The 18988-nt window shown below is 44.0% G+C and overlaps 1 protein-coding gene across 1 annotated transcript in view; it reads right to left on the bottom strand.

The window, feature by feature from the left end:
* The window catches only part of ATP2A3 (ATPase sarcoplasmic/endoplasmic reticulum Ca2+ transporting 3), a 254440-nt gene extending 237616 nt beyond the window's left edge, over positions 1 to 16824 (bottom strand). The window contains exon 1 of the mRNA XM_075852856.1: positions 16066 to 16824. Within this exon, the coding sequence (XP_075708971.1) occupies positions 16066 to 16183 (118 nt within the window). The 5' untranslated portion in view covers positions 16184 to 16824. The remainder of the gene's footprint in view (positions 1 to 16065) is intronic.
* Between the last annotated feature and the right edge of the window lie 2164 nt (positions 16825 to 18988).

Raw genomic sequence — 18988 nt, 5'->3', positions numbered from 1 at the left:
GCAGTCCGCAGAGAAAAAAAAAGAAGGAACCTCAGAAAATAAAACAAGGCCTATGGAAATATCGGAGATTCTGGATACGGACACAGGAAAGGCAGGATATTAACATGCCATCGTACTTTAGCTGGCTGAGACAAACAGATGCACTGTAAACAAATAGTTTTTTTTTTATACAGTACAGAGCATATGGCAGGCAGGCCTAGAAAGGAACATCTGAAAAGCTAAGAATGGCATACTTTTTATTCAATGCGGTTAACACAAATATGCAAAATAGTAGCTCTTCCTAATATATTACGTAGGAGTGAAAATCAAAAGGTGTTAAAAGAAACAAAAAAATGTATGTTTGCCAACAAAGTCCTGACTGAAAGCAGATACAAAAAATGTAAAATTTTCAGCTGTAGATTATTTTGCCAATCTAATAGTGATGTGCACAGCTCCCATAGGCAACTGGGTATCCTCATTAGTCAACTGGGCATGTCCCTACACATATTGACACTGTCCAACCAGTGCTGACAGCAGAGTTACCATTCCCTTTACCAACAGGGTGTATAACTTATGCAGAGCTACAGATCCTCAGCCAGTGGTAGAATGAGGGTTCAATAGCATACATTTCCTTGTCATAAGAGAGAAAACACCTTACAGATTATTTCCTCCACCACACCAAGCAGGCTAACCTCGCTGGAGCAATATGTTTGGGAACCCCAGCTGGATGTTAATTCATGGATCCGTTTCCAAAAATAAGAGCCAAGTAGGGCAGATCTAAACCACATGAAAAATTAGTGAGAAGTTTAGGGTGCCATGAGATATTTTCAACCTTCCATCCCCCAAAAAATAACTCCCAAAGACCTGTGCTTCTCAAGTCTCTTTTTCTGGTACCAAAGATGCCCGATAGGTCCACCTGTATTCTTTGAAGCCTAGGATTTCATTTGTTCAAATCTCATCCACTTTTCTGCTACTGTATTCCTGCTGCAGATTTTCTGTCCGCAAATCGACTATGTGTGAACGTAGGCTTGGAATTCCATTAGGTTTCCACACACACACTTTTTTTCGGCATTTTAAAACGAAATTTTGTAAAATGCCATAAGTTTCAGGTGTTTTGTTGGGGCTAGTTCACATTGCGTTTTTTTTGGCGATGTTTTCGACACAGAAACTGCGCAAAAAAAAAAACGTACAAATTCGCCTCGTATTGATTTCAATGTTTTTTTCCTGCGTTTCCGTCTGACCGCCCGTTGACCGTCCTCTGCACCGCGGTAGTCTTTCACGACCCGAACTCGGTCGAGTGCAACTGCACTAAGGGAGTCGTTTGCATTCAAAAGACGGCCTATTACCCTTAACAATAGTTGCTAAAGATTTTCGCTGTTTAGTCGTTACTGTGATAGTTGCTCCTTCGCCCACATCTAATCATCACTCGTTTGTGAAAAAATTTCTGCAAGTCTGACAGGACTCTTCAGGTCCTTTTACACCAGCCAATATGGGCCATGATCGGCGCTCGTTTTCTCCTTACACAAGGAGCAACAATTGGTTATGTATGGGGATGAGCAATAATTACTACGCTCGCTCGCCCCCAAACATTTCCATCATGTTGGCAGCACATATTCCTGTTTACACAGGGAGATATGCTGCCGACAACCATAATATTTATTGAACAGCTGACCGTTGCTCTGTTTACACAGGACAATGTTTAGGAACGAGTGCATATATAAGGGCCTGTTCACATCACCGTTCATTTCCGTTCCAGGGTTCCGTCTGAGGTTTCCGTCGGGTGAACCCCGCAACGGAAAGTGAAGGCTTCCGTTTCAGTCACCATTGATCTCAATGGTGACGGAAACATCGCTAATGGTTTCCATTCGTCACCATTCTGGCAGGTTTCCGGTTTTCCGACTGAATCAATAGCGGAGTCAACTGCCGGAATGGTGACGAACGGAAACCATTAGCAATGTTTCCGTCACCATTGATATCAATGGTGACTGAAACGGAAGCTGTGGTTTCCCTTTCCGTTGCGAGGTTCACCCGACGGAAACCTCCGACGGAACCCCGGAACAGAAAGCAAACGGTGATGTGAACAGGCCCTAAACGTTCGATCATTGGCCCGTGTGAAAGGGCCTTTGGAGAGTCCAATACTAACTTTTGATACGATTGACAAAAACAGATCACATTAAAATGCAGAAGGATTTAACCCCTTGATGACCCGACCATTTTGCGCATTAATGGCCAAGGATTATTTTTTGTTTTTTCACGGTCGCATTCCAACAGTCGTAACTTTTTTTTTTTATTCCGTCAACATATCCATATAAGGGCTTGTTTTTTGCAGAACGAGTTGTATTTTGCAATTGCACCATTTTTAGATGCTTACAATATATTGATTAACTTTTATTAAACTTTATTTTAGGAGAGAATTGAAAATAAGCAGCTATTCCAGCATTGACTTTCACGTTATACATTTACGCCGTTTACTATGCAGCGTAAATAACATGTTAACTTTATTCTATGGGTCGGCACGATTACGGAGGATACCAAACATGTAAAGGTTTTATAAGTTTTCCTACTTGCACAATAAAAACCCTTTTAGAAAAAAAAAAAACACTTGTTTTTGCATCGCCGCATTCCAAGATCGGTAGCTTTTTTCTTTTTCCGTCAATGTGGCCGTATGTGGGCTTGATTTTTGCAGGCCAGGGTGTAGTTTTCATTAGTACTATTTTGGGGTACATAGGACTTCTAGATTAACTTTTATTTTATTTTTTATGTGGGGAATGGGAGAAAATAAAGAATTTTGCCACTATTTGTGCGCTTTTTTTGGATGCCGTTCATCCGGCGGTTTAACTAACATGTTAATTTTATTGTTAGAGTCATTACTATCGTGGGGATACCATATATGTGTGTGTGTTATTTATTTTGACCCTTTTGCTTTATTTTGACTGTAATGTGTTTTTGTTTTTTTTCATAAACTTTAACTGCTTTGCATTTCGTTTTTTAGTCCCATCAGGGGACTTCACTATGCGATCTGCTGATCGCTTATACAATGCTTTGGTATACTTAGTATACCAAAGCATTATTGCCTGTCAGTGTAAATTTAAAAAAATACCTTTCATTTTTCTAAATGCCCACAAATGATAAGTGTTCTTCTATATGACAGAGACCAGTTGAACAAATGAAAACATGTAATAGATTCTCTAAAAAAAAAATTGGCAAAGGACTGAGAAACTGACAACTAAGCACCTGGTAGAACATTCACAGAAAATGCCAATCTGCATAAAGCATAAGGAGACCAATATCAAATTTGCTGAAAAGGGCAGAACTGTATGCATTAATAGTAATGTACCAGTCTAAAGTTAACCAGTTCAAGTCCCTTATTACTGTACCCTTTCTCCAAACCTTAATATGAAGACTGCATGATATGGGTAGATGAGCCAAGAATTTATGGAAAGCAATTATGCCTCCTCCCCCCCCCCCCCACACACACACGTTTAGGCCCTGTTCACACAGTTTTTTTTTACACATTTTTTGACGCGGAAACCGGGACGGAAAACGTGCCAAAAATATCTCCCATTGATTTCAATGGGAGGCGAAGGCGTTTTTTTCCGCGAGCGGAAAACCGTCTCGCGGGAAAAAGAAGAGACATGCACTATCTTTGGGCGATTACGTCGCTGACCTCCCATTGACATCAATGGGAGACAGAGAAAGCGTTTTTTGCTGCGTTTTTGGGCGGCACTCAATGGAAAAACGAAGCAAACGGCGTGCAGGCAGATCAAAATCTTCCAGAATTTTCTGCCTGCAAAAAAACTCAGTGTGAACAGGGCCTTAGGGGGAGGCGGAGACTTTTTTTTCCCGCGAGCCGGGAAAAAGGGATATGCCCTGTCATCGGTCATTTACGCCTCGGAGCTCCCATTGACATCAATGGGAGGCAGAGAAAGCGTATTTCACAGCGTTCTATGCCCGCGGGCGAAAAACGCCGCGAAAATCAACGTGTAGGCAGAGGAAGATCTGCCTCAAAATTTCAAACAGAATTTTGAAGTCGATTTTCCTCTTGCAAAAAACTGTGTGTGAACTCACCCTTAGGCGAAATTCACATTAACAACTGTAGCGCGAATCACGCGCGGTACACGGAAGTGCGTCCGTGTGCGGTTGTCACGCAAACATTGACTGTGCGAAAAACGCTCAAGTATAGGACATGTCGTGAGTTTTACGTAGCGGACACACGCGGCGTGAAAATCACGGACTGTGTGATCGGCCCCATTGAGTTCCATAGGTCAGTGCGACGCGCGTGATTTTCACGCGCATATCACGGACGTGAAACACGTTCGTGTAAATAAGGCCTTAGATTGGAATTCCACACAATAATAGGTTGAACTTAACAGTCTTGTGTCTTTTGTCAACTTTACTATGGTAATATCTGTAACAGCATCAATAACTTTTCACCCTCTTCCCTTGGTTTTCAGTCCGTTTTTAGTCTGGGCAACATATGAAAAAACCTGTTTATATGTGTAAACCACCAACAAGAATGTTCGTTTATTATGCCTAGTTTCTTCTGTTTGTAGAAATACTTTGCATAATGAGGTGCATTTACACGTGGTTTGCACTGTGTTTCACCTGTAATCACCGCGCAGACAAAAAACACATTGCATTTTTACTAGAAATGACAGTTTTTTCAAACAGTTTTGTCAGTTCATATCAGCATATGCAATTAAACCTTAAGGGCATGTTCACACGGCTTATTTTACACTGTATTTCGCAGTGTAAAATGCTCCGAAATACACTTTGATCAATTGTAAGAAGATGTCGTACGCACGAGGCATAATTTTATGTCGTTGTTTGAAATATGGGCATGTCCCTTCTTGCGGCCAGTTCACACGTTACGTAAATACTGTGTTTTTTTCTGCAACGGAATTAGTTACAGAAAATCCGCAGCAAATACACTAGCAGCAAAGTGGATGAGATCAAACAAATCACATCCACACGCTGCGTAAATACAGATCTCTCTTGAAATCTTATTTTTCTGCCTGAAAATAAGAAAAGTGAACATGCCCTAAGGTTCATTAACAAATGAACATCTACACATCTGATAAAGATAGATTTTATTATTTTAGACAAATACTCTTGGATCCAGTTAAACTTTTTTTTTTTTTCTCAATGTTGAAATAGAAACTTTCATAGACATTAATTTAAAACAGCCAAAAATTGTATGCTGGCGATAGACAAAACGGTTGTCATTTATCCTTAGGCTTGGTTCACACTGAATATTTTGCAGGCAGAAAAAAAATAATAAAATCTGCGCTTTTTTGCCGTGGCTTAAGCAGCATTTTTCTCCCGCTGCCGTTGAGGACCGCGGGCAAATAAATGCAGTGAAAAAAACTTTCTGACTCCCATTGACTTCAATGGCAGATCAGAGGCGGAACCGCGGCAAGAAAGGTTATTATGTGAGTGGCTAAAAGACACCCGGGAAAGAAAACTGTCTCCCATTTAAATCAATGGGAGGCGATTTAGGAAGTTTTTTGGTGCAGATTTCGATGTGGTTTCCGCATCAAAATCCCCACCAAAAAAAACTGTGTGAACTGGGCCCTAAAGAAGTAATCAGTTTTTGTTTTCATCCCCCCCCCCCCCCCCTTTGAAAATGTAATGTAGTGTCATGTAAACATAATGCTACATTACATAATCCGAATCCTACAGAGTCTACTGTAGAAACCGGATGTCAGTCTCTCAATGCAAGTCTATGAGACTCACTCACATCCAGGCTTTCATAGACTTGAATTGAGAGCCTGACTGCTGGTCCCTATTGTAGATGCTGTAGGGTACAGGGAGTCAGAATGAAGACCATGTGACCACACAGCACCCCGGAATGGACCGGCAGACCATAAAAGAGAGCACCAGGTAAGTAAATACACATGTCTACATTACATCTGCAAACAGGGGAAGGAGTGGGAAAAAGAAAACGGAGTGCTTCTTTAACCATACTGCGATCGCTAACAATCACTTTGTCGATGATACTAAAAGCGATAGGTTCTGAATTACGGAAATCTGCTCCATCAGTCAAAACCCTTCATTTAAGCTTTAACCTTTTTCTCAGTTGTTAGTTGGAAACGCTATGATCAAAGCTTTTACTCTACTATCGCCCAAAAAATTTTTAATTAGGCAATGCAAATGAAAATGCGCAATGTATCCCGATTACTTTACATGGGAAAAAAAATCCTTCAAATCGTGGGAAATATCTATTTGTGTGAGCTCCTTTCCCGAGGCGCTTTCCGACTACAAAAGCAAATAGGAATTGTGTCATACGAGGAGAAAATCTTTACTTCCATGGGCAGCTTTGGGCATCAGCTGGAACACATGGTACCTGGTTCTAGTGCTTTGTCTATTTCTCCATCCAAATAGTCTTATTAATATATCAAAACCACATTGAATTGAGTCCAAGGGGCATTAAAGTTTTAAGGAGCCAATCAGGCCCACAGCTCATTCACAACAATACACATATATTTACTAAGTAAGGGTCAATTCAAACTGCGCTCATAGTGTATGTCAGATTTCCCAACGTCTACCTCCGACCTGAGCTTCTGAAGAATGACACTGTATTGGCATAAAGTGGCATACATAGCCCACAGGCTTCCATTATGGGAAGAAAAAAAAGGATGTATACCGTGCGGTATACATATTTTAAAAATAATGTCTCTATACGGAATAACAGTCAATTACGCTATTTTATACAGTTGAAAAAAAAGGAACACTGGTGTTCATTGGCCCGACAGATGCCAAAAGGACACTTCTATGTCATCCGCCGGGTGAATGGGGCCCCCTACATTGCACATAAAAGTAATATAAAAAGATACATCACTATATAGCTAGGGATCATGAAAGATGGATGTTCACTTTCAAATAAGATACATCTAAGGGTATGTTCACACGGCAACGCCAATTACGGCTGAAGTTACGGAGCCGTTCTCAGGCAAAAACAGCTCCTGAATTTCAGACGTTTTGACAAGTGCACGCGTTTTTCGCGGCGTCTTTTACGAACGTAATTGGAGGTGGTTTTCATTGGAGTCAATTGAAAAACGGCTCCAATAACGTCCCAAGAAGTGACATGCCTGCACAGAACATTGAATTCAATGGGCAGATGTTTGCAGATGTTTGCAGACGGTTTGGAGCAGTTTTTTCGGCCGTAATTCAAGGCGTAAAACCCCTGAATTACGTCCGTAAATTGTGCGTGTGAAAATACCCTTATTCTCACATCAACACTGAGCAATATGACCTTTGTCATCTGCACTACTATTTTATAGATGGAACAGAGATCAGCTGTTTGTAATAGGACAATTGTGGGTGGCACTATCCACTGTAAGGGTAGGTTCACACGTAGCATAAATGGTAACCGTTTTTTTTGTTTTTACGGAAAATTGACAGCATAATACAGTAGCCGCAGAGTGGATGAGATTTGTGGAAATCTCATCCACACGCTGCGTAAATGGTAAATGGAAAACGTAATGGAGACGTTTTTCAGGAGTAAAACGCCCGAATTAAGTCTGAAAACACTGCGTGTGGACATTCCCTTACCGTTAAACTGGGTTGTACATTATTAAAAAAACATAGCTGCTTTCTTTCAGAAACAGTGCCACACCTGTCCATGGGTAAAGTCTGGTATTGCAGCTCAGCTCCACTGAAGGGAATCTATACAAGTCCAATAGGAGGAGTGACTAAGCTTTTAGCCCTAAATATACACACACTCACATGCACTTTGTAAAGTTGGGAAATAGACATAGAAACTTGTTACAACTCCTTAGTACATAAATAAAAACAGAAAGCTAGTATACTGTTACAATGAGGTTATGTTTAACCCTTTCATGACCAAGGGTCATTGATGCCCCTGTGTCTAGGTCAAATATTCCATTTTTGATATGCACTTCTTTAAACGATAGTATCTTTGGAACCGCTTTGAATATCACAACTATTTTTACAAGACTTGAGGCTTTCATTTTCTATATTCGTTTTATTAATTCCGCAGACAAATCACAAAAAATGTGAAAAAAAGCACTTTTTTGCAATTTTTTTAATTCTATCTACGCACGCACGCGCGCGCGCATACACTGTAGAGCTCTGTAACAATTAGTCCTCTTCTCTCTCCGTCACCCTGGATCACTGTGAGGGGAGAGTGAAGAGGGCTATATACACACACGACCGTGAAAAAAAATGGCAGTCAACAAGGGATAAACTGTCAGTTTTTTATGGCTGTTTTGCATCGTGTCTCAAAATTTGAATCCAAAAAAGCGTTTTTTTTGTCCCAACCCCCTGAAAACACCACAGCGCCCATGTATATAGTGACGCAATACCACTGCATATAGTGCCATATTGCCCACATAGATAGTGCCAGTGCCCACATAGATAGTGCCAGTGCCCACATAGATAGTGCTCACTGTAAATAGTGCCATAGTGCCCACAGTGCCACAGTTCTCCCTGTAGATAATGCCGATATAGTGCCACACACAGTGCCCATGTAGATAGCGCCACAGTGTTCCCTGTAGGTAGTGCCTATATAATGCCACAGTGCCCATGTAGATAGTGCCACAGCCCCTGTATACGGCACCTCCCTGTAGATAGCACCACACCGCCTATATATAGTGCCACCCCCTGTACATAGCAACATCCCCCCCCCCACTGTATTTAGCAACATCCCCCCCCCCCACTGTATTTAGCAACATCCCCCCCCCCCACACTGTATTTAGCAACATCCCCCCCCCCCACACTGTATTTAGCAACATCCCCCCCCACACTGTATTTAGCAACATCCCCCCCCACACTGTATTTAGCAACATTCCCCCCCCACACTGTATTTAGCAACATTCCCCCCCCCACACTGTATTTAGCAACATTCCCCCCCCCCACACTGTATTTAGCAACATTCCCCCCCCCACACTGTATTTAGCAACATTCCCCCCCCCCACACTGTATTTAGCAACATTCCCCCCCCACACTGTATTTAGCAACATTCCCCCCCCCCACACTGTATTTAGCAACATTCCCCCCCCCCCCCACACTGTATTTAGCAACATCCCCCCCCCCACACTGTATTTAGCAACATCCCCCCCACACTGTATTTAGCAACATCCCCCCCACACTGTATTTAGCAACATCCCCCCCACACTGTATTTAGCAACATCCCCCCCACACTGTATTTAGCAACATCCCCCCCACACTGTATTTAGCAACATCCCCCCCACACTGTATTTAGCAACATCCCCCCCACACTGTATTTAGCAACATCCCCCCCACACTGTATTTAGCAACATCCCCCCCACACTGTATTTAGCAACATCCCCCCCACACTGTATTTAGCAACATCCCCCCCACACTGTATTTAGCAACATCCCCCCCACACTGTATTTAGCAACATCCCCCCCCCCACACTGTATTTAGCAACATCCCCCCCCCACACTGTATTTAGCAACATCCCCCCCCCCACACTGTATTTAGCAACATCTCCCCCCCCCACACTGTATTTAGCAACATCTCCCCCACACTGTATTTAGCAACATCTCCCCCACACTGTATTTAGCAACATCTCCCCCACACTGTATTTAGCAACATCTCCCCCACACTGTATTTAGCAACATCCCCCCCACACTGTATTTAGCAACATCCCCCCCACACTGTATTTAGCAACATCCCCCCCACACTGTATTTAGCAACATCCCCCCCACACTGTATTTAGCAACATCCCCCCCCCACTGTATTTAGCAACATCCCCCCCCCCCACTGTATTTAGCAACATCCCCCCCCCTGTATTTAGCAACATCCCCCCCCACTGTATTTAGCAACATCCCCCCCCCCCTGTATTTAGCAACATCCCCCCCCCCTGTATTTAGCAACATCCCCCCCCTGTATTTAGCAACATCCCCCCTGCAGATAGTGCCACACCCCGTAAATGGCACCCCCTTCCTGTAAATAAAACCACTGTAGCTCCCTGTAGGAGCAGAATCCTTCCTGCCAAGATTCCGCTTCTACAGGAAGCCCCTGATGTCTCCGTCCATATATGGACAGTGACACCAGGGGCTTTTCCAGTAGCAGAATCCCCGGCACAGAGCGATCTGACACCGGGGATTCCGCTCCTAGAGAGAGACGCTGACGTCATTGTCCATATATGGATAGTGACACCAGGGGCTTCTCCAGTAGCGGAATCCCCAGCCAGAGTGTTGGCCAGGGATTCTGCTCTTAGAGAGAGCCACTAACATCACTGTCCAGACAGACAGTGACGTCATGGGCTCTCTCTAGAAGCAGAGTCCTCGGCCAGTGCTATATGACACCGGGGACTCCGATCCTAGAGTCATTTCTGGTGGCACTATCTACAGTGGGGGGTTGCTATCTGCAGGGGGGATGGCACTATCTACAGCGGGGATGGAGAGACGACAGGGCTCCCACTAGCAGGGGAAACCTCGGCCAGGGCGCTGGCCGGGGATTTCGATGCTGGAAGGAGCTTAGGTGGCGCTATCTACAGAGGGTTTTGCGCTACCTACAGGGGGTTGCGGGTGGCACTATCTACAGTGGGGGGTGTATTCAGGGGCTCTGAGCCCCGGCTGACGTGAGAGTGCAGCACTCACACTCAAGCAACACTGCACCCATTAAACCCCTTCAAGGCTGTCAATGTTTAGACACTTGCTAACTGCACGGGGCATCGGCAGTTAGAACGTATATAGCCGTATGGCAGTTGTGATGGGGTTAAACAAGGATGTATGTTCTCTGCTGTCTTATTGAACTACAATAGTCAGAGGTGCAATGCTAGTTAAAGGGAATATCCAGGCCCGAAAATTTGGTGGCCTATTCTCAGGATAGGTCATCAATATCTAGAAGGTCAGTGTCCGACTCCCAGCACCCCCGCCGATCAGCTGTTTTGAAGGGGCCGAGCGCTGCTTCCCTGTCATTCCTTATCTGCTCATACTGTGAATTGCTGACATGGTAACGGCGGGTCACAGTATTACAGCCTTCTCCCACTCACTTCACTGGATGTGTCGGCGATTCACAGTACGAGCAGATAAGGAGAACTGCGGCCCCTTTAAAACAGCTGATTAGCAGAGGTCCCGGGAGTAAGACCCCCGACCTATCAGATACTGATGGCTATCCGGAGGACAGGCCATGAATTTTTAGGGACTGGACAACCCCTTTAACCCCCAAAAAAACGAATTGCCATCCACACTGCTCACAGTTTTGTGTACTTTACTATAGCATACTCTAGTTTGGGTGCACTGTGGCCTTCTTCCCCTCCATGGTAACACATTTGAGTTTTTATTTTCTATGTGTACACCATGTCCTAGAATAGGTTCCATAAAAGAAATTGCATACACTTCTTACACTAGCAGAAATGCATGTGTAACCATGAAGTTGTGGAGGAAGGGGGCAACAGTGGTGCAGTTAGGGAATGCCCCAATATTGCCTATTGTGAATGCAACTTAAGGCCGCTTACAGATGGCAGTACCTTGGTGAGTATTTGGAAGTCAAAACTAGGAGTGAGTCCAAAAAACGAAAGAGGTGAAAATCTTTCCATTATACCGTTTTGTTTATGTTCTGCCTCTGAGTTTGGCTTGACCAAAATACTGCAGTGTGAAAGAGGCCTTGGACCAATGACTGATGTGCGAACAAAACACCATTAATTCTAATCAACCTTGGTGTATTAGAAAGTGTTAACAGCTATAAAATATTGTGCAAATGTTTGAGTGATAAGAACTCAAATCCTGCACAAATTAGGGCACAGAATTGCTGCATACTTTCCGTCCGGAATCGCGGATGGAAAATATGCAGCGGAATACAGTACCAGCAAAGTAGGTGTAAATAAACATTTGTCATCCACACGCTGCGGAAAACGGCAGTTTAGAAATTCTCCTACGGTGCATATTTTTCGTTCCGCTGCATGTCAATTGCTGCTGCGGAAAGTGGACTAAATTCCAGCGTTTTTCAGAGATGTCACCATCTCACAAACTTGAATAAAAACGCAGCAAAATCCGCACTCTTTTTTTGCAGTAAAAAACACAAGAAACGCTGCAGCAAATCCGTTATGTGAGGACAAGCCATAATAAGGTAAACAGGACAATACTTTCCGAGACGAGAAATACTGGAAGTCTATTGCCCTGTTTTACAAAACTCGTACATCATATAAAAAAGGTGTAATGAGAATCATAGCTCCGATAACATTTCTTAGAGGATAGATGCATTAAACACCTTAGGCTGGGTTCACACGACCATGTTACGTCCGTAATGTACGGAACGTATTTCGGCCGGAAGACCCGGACCGAACACACTGCAGGGGGCCGGGCTCCTAGCATCATAGTGATGTACGACGCTAGGAGTCCCTGCCTCGCTGCAGGACAACGGTCCCGTACTGTAATCATGATTACAGTACGGGACAGTAGATCCACGCAGAGGCAGGGACTCCTAGCATCGTACATCACTATGATGCTAGGAGCCCGGCCCCCTGCAGTGTGTTCTGTCCGCGTCTTCCGGCCGAAATACGTTCCGTACATTACGGACGTAACATGGTCGTGTGAACCCAGCCTCATTATTAATCAGTGTCGCTTAAGCTTATGGATCTGAACACATGTAGAAGAAAATTAAACCACCCACAGTCATAAAACGAAGTTCAGCAATTTAATTCTGCACATTACTTCATCAGCTTGTAGAACAGTTTAAAGGGTAACTAAACTTTCAAAAAACTTGACGACATGTCACAAGTTTTCATCGGTGGGGGTCCGAGCACCGAGACCCCCAGGAATCGCTAAAACGAAGCGGCAGAAGCGCTCGGGTGAGGACTGTGCTGCTTCGTTTCTGATCGGCTTTCCTTGAAAAGCCGAGCAAGTGGTGTACATGCTTATAGACTTTCTATTGAGAAAATCCGCAATAGATTACAGTACCGGCTATGCGGATGAATCTTGAAGAAATCTCATCTACATGCTGTGGAACATTTTTCGCATGGAAATCAGGGCATGCTGCAGATCTTCAAATCCACAGCATACAGATACTGTTAGGGTATGTGCACACACACTAAATACGTCCGTAATTGACGGACGTATTTCGGCCGCAAGTCCCGGACCGAACACAGTGCAGGGAGCCGGGCTCCTAGCATCATACTTATGTACGATGCTAGGAGTCCCTGCCTCGCTGCCGGACAACTGTCCCGTACTGTAATCATGTTTTCAGTACGGGAGAGTTGTCCTGCAGCGAGGCAGGGACTCCTAGCGTCGTACATAAGTATGATGCTTGGAGCCCGGCTCCCTGCAGTGTGTTCAGTCCGGGACTTGCGGCCGAAATACGTCCGTCAATTACGGACGTAAATAGTGTGTGTGCACATACCCTTACAGATGTTCCCAGCTGATTTCACCCTTTTTACTGTAGAAGGGGTGAAATCCGCCGCAAAATCCGCTCGTAACAGATGCAAATTTTCATGCGAATTTGCTGCGGAAAGATCGACAACAAATCCACCATGTATATGGGTACCCTTAGGCCAGGTTCCCACAGGTCGGATACGCTGCATAAAAACTACGAAGCGTATTCGACCTGGAACCTGCAGCACAATCCGTCCGAAACAAAGAACCACGTTGTTGTGCGGTTTTTCGGACGGAATTTTGTTTATACATACCACGGCCATTGTCATGGTGACGCGTCCCTCCTTTGACGTCCGGTCCGGCTGGATGACGCTGCAGCCCATGTGACCACTTCAGCCTGTGATTGGCTGCAGCAGTCATATGGGATGAAATCATCCCAGGTGGCCGGACTGGAGGAAGAAGCAGGGAGTTCTGGGTAAGTATATATATATTTTTTTTTTTATGAGTTGCGATTTTTGCGGCGGAATCACTGCCATTCCGCTGAAAAAGTTGCAACACTTGGCTTTGTGTTGCGGGTCTTGCATCCCTGTTGAATTCAAAGGGGAAAACCCGCAACGGAAAAGCAACGAAAACACAGCATAAATTGACATGCTGCGGATTTCAATTCCACACCGCAGGTCAATTTATTAACATTTATGCTGCGGTTTTTTTTCCACGGCGGGGGGCATGAGATGTTCAAAATCGTATCCACTTTGCTGCTACTGTAAATGCTGCAGAATTTCCGCACAGAATTCCCATGTGGATATTCCGCAGCTTCGTGGGAACCCGACCTTACAGGATTTTTGCTTTATATTGGCACAAAACAGACAAATAAAATATTTTTAGTATACTTAGATTTAAAAAATTCTGCAGCAGTCCTGTGCCACCAGTCACCTAGTCGTCACCCAGCAAGCCATGACTGCGGCAGCCAATCAGTTATGTCACTAAGGATGACAAAACACTGCAGTGGCCAGTGATTGACTACCTCGGTCAAATGGTGCTGGACAACACATCATTGCACTTAAAAAAAGGAAACACTGTGAGGGTTTTTTTTAACATTTTGAGCCAATAGAATGATTTTTAGGGATTGAAAAGCCCCCTTAAAATATACGCGACTGAAAGAGTAAAATGTAATTGTGTGCGCTACATGAATTGTATAGCTTTATAGAATAAAGTGACATTTCTCCAGAAGACCACTCCTTTATCTAGACTAGATTTTCCATTTTATCATGTATTGTATACTGGTCATATTCTTAGAGAGGACCAATTCCGTAGACGACCATTATTTTATTTTGATCGGCCGTCTCAAAGAGGTTTCATTACGATTATTTATTACTTGTTATTTATAAAGAAATACAAGAAATGAGTGGTTATATAAAAAAATATGGGGTTGCCTAATATTAGATAAAAAGGTCTTTTTTTTCCCCAGAAACAGCGCCACTCCTGTCTATAGGCTTTGCCTGGTATTGCAGCTCAGTGCTTCATTCGATTGGGGCTGAGCTGCCATACCAGACAAAGCCCATGGATAGCACCATTTCTAAGAGAGCATATCCTTTTTTCTGCGTTTCAGTTTTCATGTGATAGTTGGAGCCCATAGGAATGGAGTTGCATGAAAATTGCATCTACATGTAACTTTTATATGATAAAATATCAAGAAGAAAAAAAAAAGCCTGGCAAAAAGAAAATAAGTGTGCAAATTGTAAGACAAAATAATAAAGCAAGTCACCAGATTTAGATACTCTATACTTTGTTATGAAACATTCAAGGAAAATGTTGTGAAGATGTTTTACATAAGAATAATATATTACATATTTGTAACACAATCGCTTAAACATAAGACATTTCCGGATATAAACTCATCTAATTCTCAGTACATTCATTTTCAGTCATTGTCTTCATGTCAGACCACAAACTTACCAGGGCACACTCATCAACATGGGCGCACCTGTGTTTGTGCAAGTGGCGCTGCAAGTTGATGCTCCTATCATTTAGATTGCCATGCGGAGCTGGCACAGGAGTACCGCTGTCCGTGCTGGACAAATATTTAACATTTTAAAGTAATAACTGGCAGCACCACATTCACAAACATTGAAAATTAGAAAATAAAACGATGAAAAATAAATAAATAAATAAAATAAAAAAAATAATAAAAAAAAAAAAAAAAAAAAAAAAAAAAAAGGATTGAGTGCATGTCCCAGTGACAGCAATGGCAATGACACTCACACATGATCTGCCTGCTGTCTGGTTTCAGATCTATGTAAATCCCCCCAAGTGTGAGAGCAGCGACACTGAACATGACAATCTGACTATTGTCTTATTAATGAGCTTTCCAATTACACTTCATTATCGTGATATGAACAAGAAGTCCGATCCCCCAGCTGCTGACAGCAGTGTTGACGGCATCTCACATCTGTCATGAGAAGCCTGCTGCCTACACATCTCAGCCCATCTGCTTCTTGCTTTACTTCAAATGTGCAGAAATAACACACCGTGTTGTACTTCACAGGTGTGGGGGCAGCGACACTGTACCGGAAGTCATGTAAAGGATAGGCAATCAGGCTCTCACCCGTGGTAGCACTACAAGTGCCAGCAGCTCCAACAGACACACATAGCCCAAACCCTGTAACTACACGGGCCGTACAAGTGACACCAGGAGAAGAACATCACCCCAGAGCCAATGACAATGTAATGAGGATGCGGAGCGCCCGTCACTGTCTCCACTCACTCCGTCCTGGGTACTCACCGTTAGGTCCGTACTTTTCTCTGTTCCTCCGGACTTGTTCGGCGCTCAGCCCGCAGCTCTCATTCACCTGGAAGTGGCGGAGCACCTCGGACACGGGCTTGGCGTGCGCGCTGTCCATGGTGATCTTGTGCCCTCAGACAAGCAGAGACAGAGCTGGGTGTCCTCGCTGCACTATTAAGAGTGGTCTCCTCTCCAGAGATCTAGGAGCCCGGGGGAGCCGTGTGTCTGTGGTCGTGCACCTTGTCTTCGTATAGTGAAAGGTGAGCTCCTGTGTGGGATCCGCCTCTGCACTGACTAGCTTCAGCTCTACACTCCCCTCCTCCCCGTTCCTGCCGGTGCCATGCCGAGCCCTGACAACCCTACTCTCTATACCGCCACAGACGAGGGGCTCCGTGCTGTACTAAACACGATTACCAGCAAGTGCAATGACTGAAAGTTCCTGTTCTGTGGTAACTTACTTAGCCTGTGCTACCTGAAGCCTCCTCATTGGCTGCTCTCAGCACCCAAATAGCGCCAGCCCTCGCCAGAGCTCTGCGCCTCTACCATTGGCCTCTGCTGGCTCTACATTAGCATGTTGAAGATGTAGCCTTCGGTAATTTTACTGTGGAAAATGTTTTTTCGAGCTTGTATAGATATGGGCGCCCCCTCCTCTCCCTCCCAGCTTCACTTCCTCTTATTCAGCTGCAACTGCAAACTAGAAGCAGGGGTTGCAGCGAGGAAGGGGTTAACGCGGGAAACCGCAGCGCTGAGGAGATAACACGCTGACAGTTGTTATGGAAAATATTTCACTGTAATTGCGCATATTTACATGTGGAAACTCTTATGTATGTAACAACCGGCAATGAATAACCGCTTCTGGTATCATTGCTACTGGGTCCTTATGATGGTAGAAAGTTCTAGACTTCGGTGGCTAACAATGGGGTCCTTTACACTTCGAGCTCCCCACAACATAGGATATAGCTTATATAATCAATGGGCAATGAAGAGGTGATATGGGGCTATTCCTTATGTCCATATAGGTTAGGCTTCGTTCACATCTGCTACAGGGCTCCATTCATGGGTTCCGTCTGACTTTTCTGTCAGGGGAACCCATGAATGGAAACAATCGGAAGCCATAGCTTTCCATTTGCATTACCATTGATTTCAATGGTAACGCATCAGTTGCGAATGGTTTTCGTTTGTCTCCGTTCTATAAGGTTTCCGTTGTTTTGACGGAATCAATAGCGCAGTTGACTGCGCGGTTTTGATGTATTTTTGTTAACTGCACCTCAAACGCTACATGTGAATATACCCTCCCGCGCACAAAAACTATAACTAAACTTTCCCCTTACATAACATCTACAGCAAAGCCCCCCCCCCACCCTACACAAATGAACTTCAAGGGTCTCTTCACACATCGAGGTCAAATCACGTTTTTTGCAACAGTTTTTGTAAAATTGCTTTGTAACCACGTCATTTGCCATGGTTTTGTGAATATCTCTGAAAAAAAAAACGCAATATGACCGTAACTTGTGAATATATGCTAAATAAGTCCTAACACACATTGCTTTCACAGTCAAATCCCCCCCCCCCTCTCCTACAAAAAATATTTAAAGGCTACAGCTGCTACACCTTTGAAAACTTTTTTTTTTTAAATAAAAATATGTATCAGTGTGTTTTGTGCAACATTGCAATTACATTTTATTCAAAATAATTTTTGCTTTTTGAGATACAACTACTTTATATCCTGTATACAGAGCAGCTGTATCGTGCGCTGAAACCTGTATCCTTCAGGTCAGCGGGATGACCGGTTCAGTGTCAGCGGGTCCGGCGTGTCTCTGAGCTGTTAGGCCTGGTTCCCACGTGTCGATTACGCTGCATAAAAATCACGAGCGTGTCCGACCTGGAACCCGCAGGACATTCCGTCCGAAAAATCGCACCACAATGTGGGGCAGTTTTTCAGATGGAAATTCCTCTGCGCAAAAAAGTGCTCATACTTACCCCCTCTTCTGACGTCCGATCCGGCTTCCCTGGATGACGTTGCAGGCCATGTGACGCTGCAGCCTGTGATTGGATGCAGTGGTCACATGGGATGCAACGTCATCCCAGGAGGCCGGACTGCAGGAAGAAGGACATGATTTAAAGAGGCTCTGTCACCAGATTCTGAAATCCCTATCTCCTATTGCATGTGATCGGCGCTGCAATGTAGAGAACAGTAACGTTTTTTGGTTTTTTTTTTAAACGTTAATTTTTGGCCAAGTTATGAGCTATTTTATATATATGCAAATGAGCTTTGAAATGGACAATTGGGCGTTTTGTTTTCGTTATGTCCAACTGGGCGTGTATTGTGTTTTTAACTGGGCGTGTTTACGTGTATGATGCTGACCAATCAGTGACCAGTCAGCATCATACACTCATCTCCATTGATTTACACAGCAGCGATGTGCAGCCACATACACAGAGATTAACGTTACTGCAGTGTCCTGATAATGAATACACATGATCATCCAGCCTGGACGTCATGTGTATTCAGAATCCTGACACTTCTGAATCTTTTCTTTGAGATTTCCAGCAAGGGAAACGAAATCTCGTTTACCTCCGTAATCTCGCGAGATTACGCGTGGCTTGCTGGAATCTCAAAGAAAAGAGTCAGAAGTGTCAGGATTCTGAATACACATGACGTCCAGGCTGGATGATCATCTGTATTCATTATCAGGACACTTGATTAACGTTAATCTCTGTGTATGCGGCTGCACATCGCTGCTGTGTAAATCAATGGAGAGGAGTGTAGACGCTGACTGGTCACTGATTGGTCAGCGTCATACACGTAAACACGCCCAGTTAAAAACACAATACACGCCCAGTTGGACATAATGAAAAGAAAACGCCCAATTGTCCATTTCAAAGCTAATTTGCATATATATAAAATAACTCACAACTTGGC

The sequence above is a fragment of the Rhinoderma darwinii genome, chromosome 2 (genome assembly GCF_050947455.1).
Source record: "Rhinoderma darwinii isolate aRhiDar2 chromosome 2, aRhiDar2.hap1, whole genome shotgun sequence".
NCBI lineage: Eukaryota > Metazoa > Chordata > Amphibia > Anura > Rhinodermatidae > Rhinoderma > Rhinoderma darwinii.
This window is presented reverse-complemented; position numbering and strand designations above follow the sequence as displayed.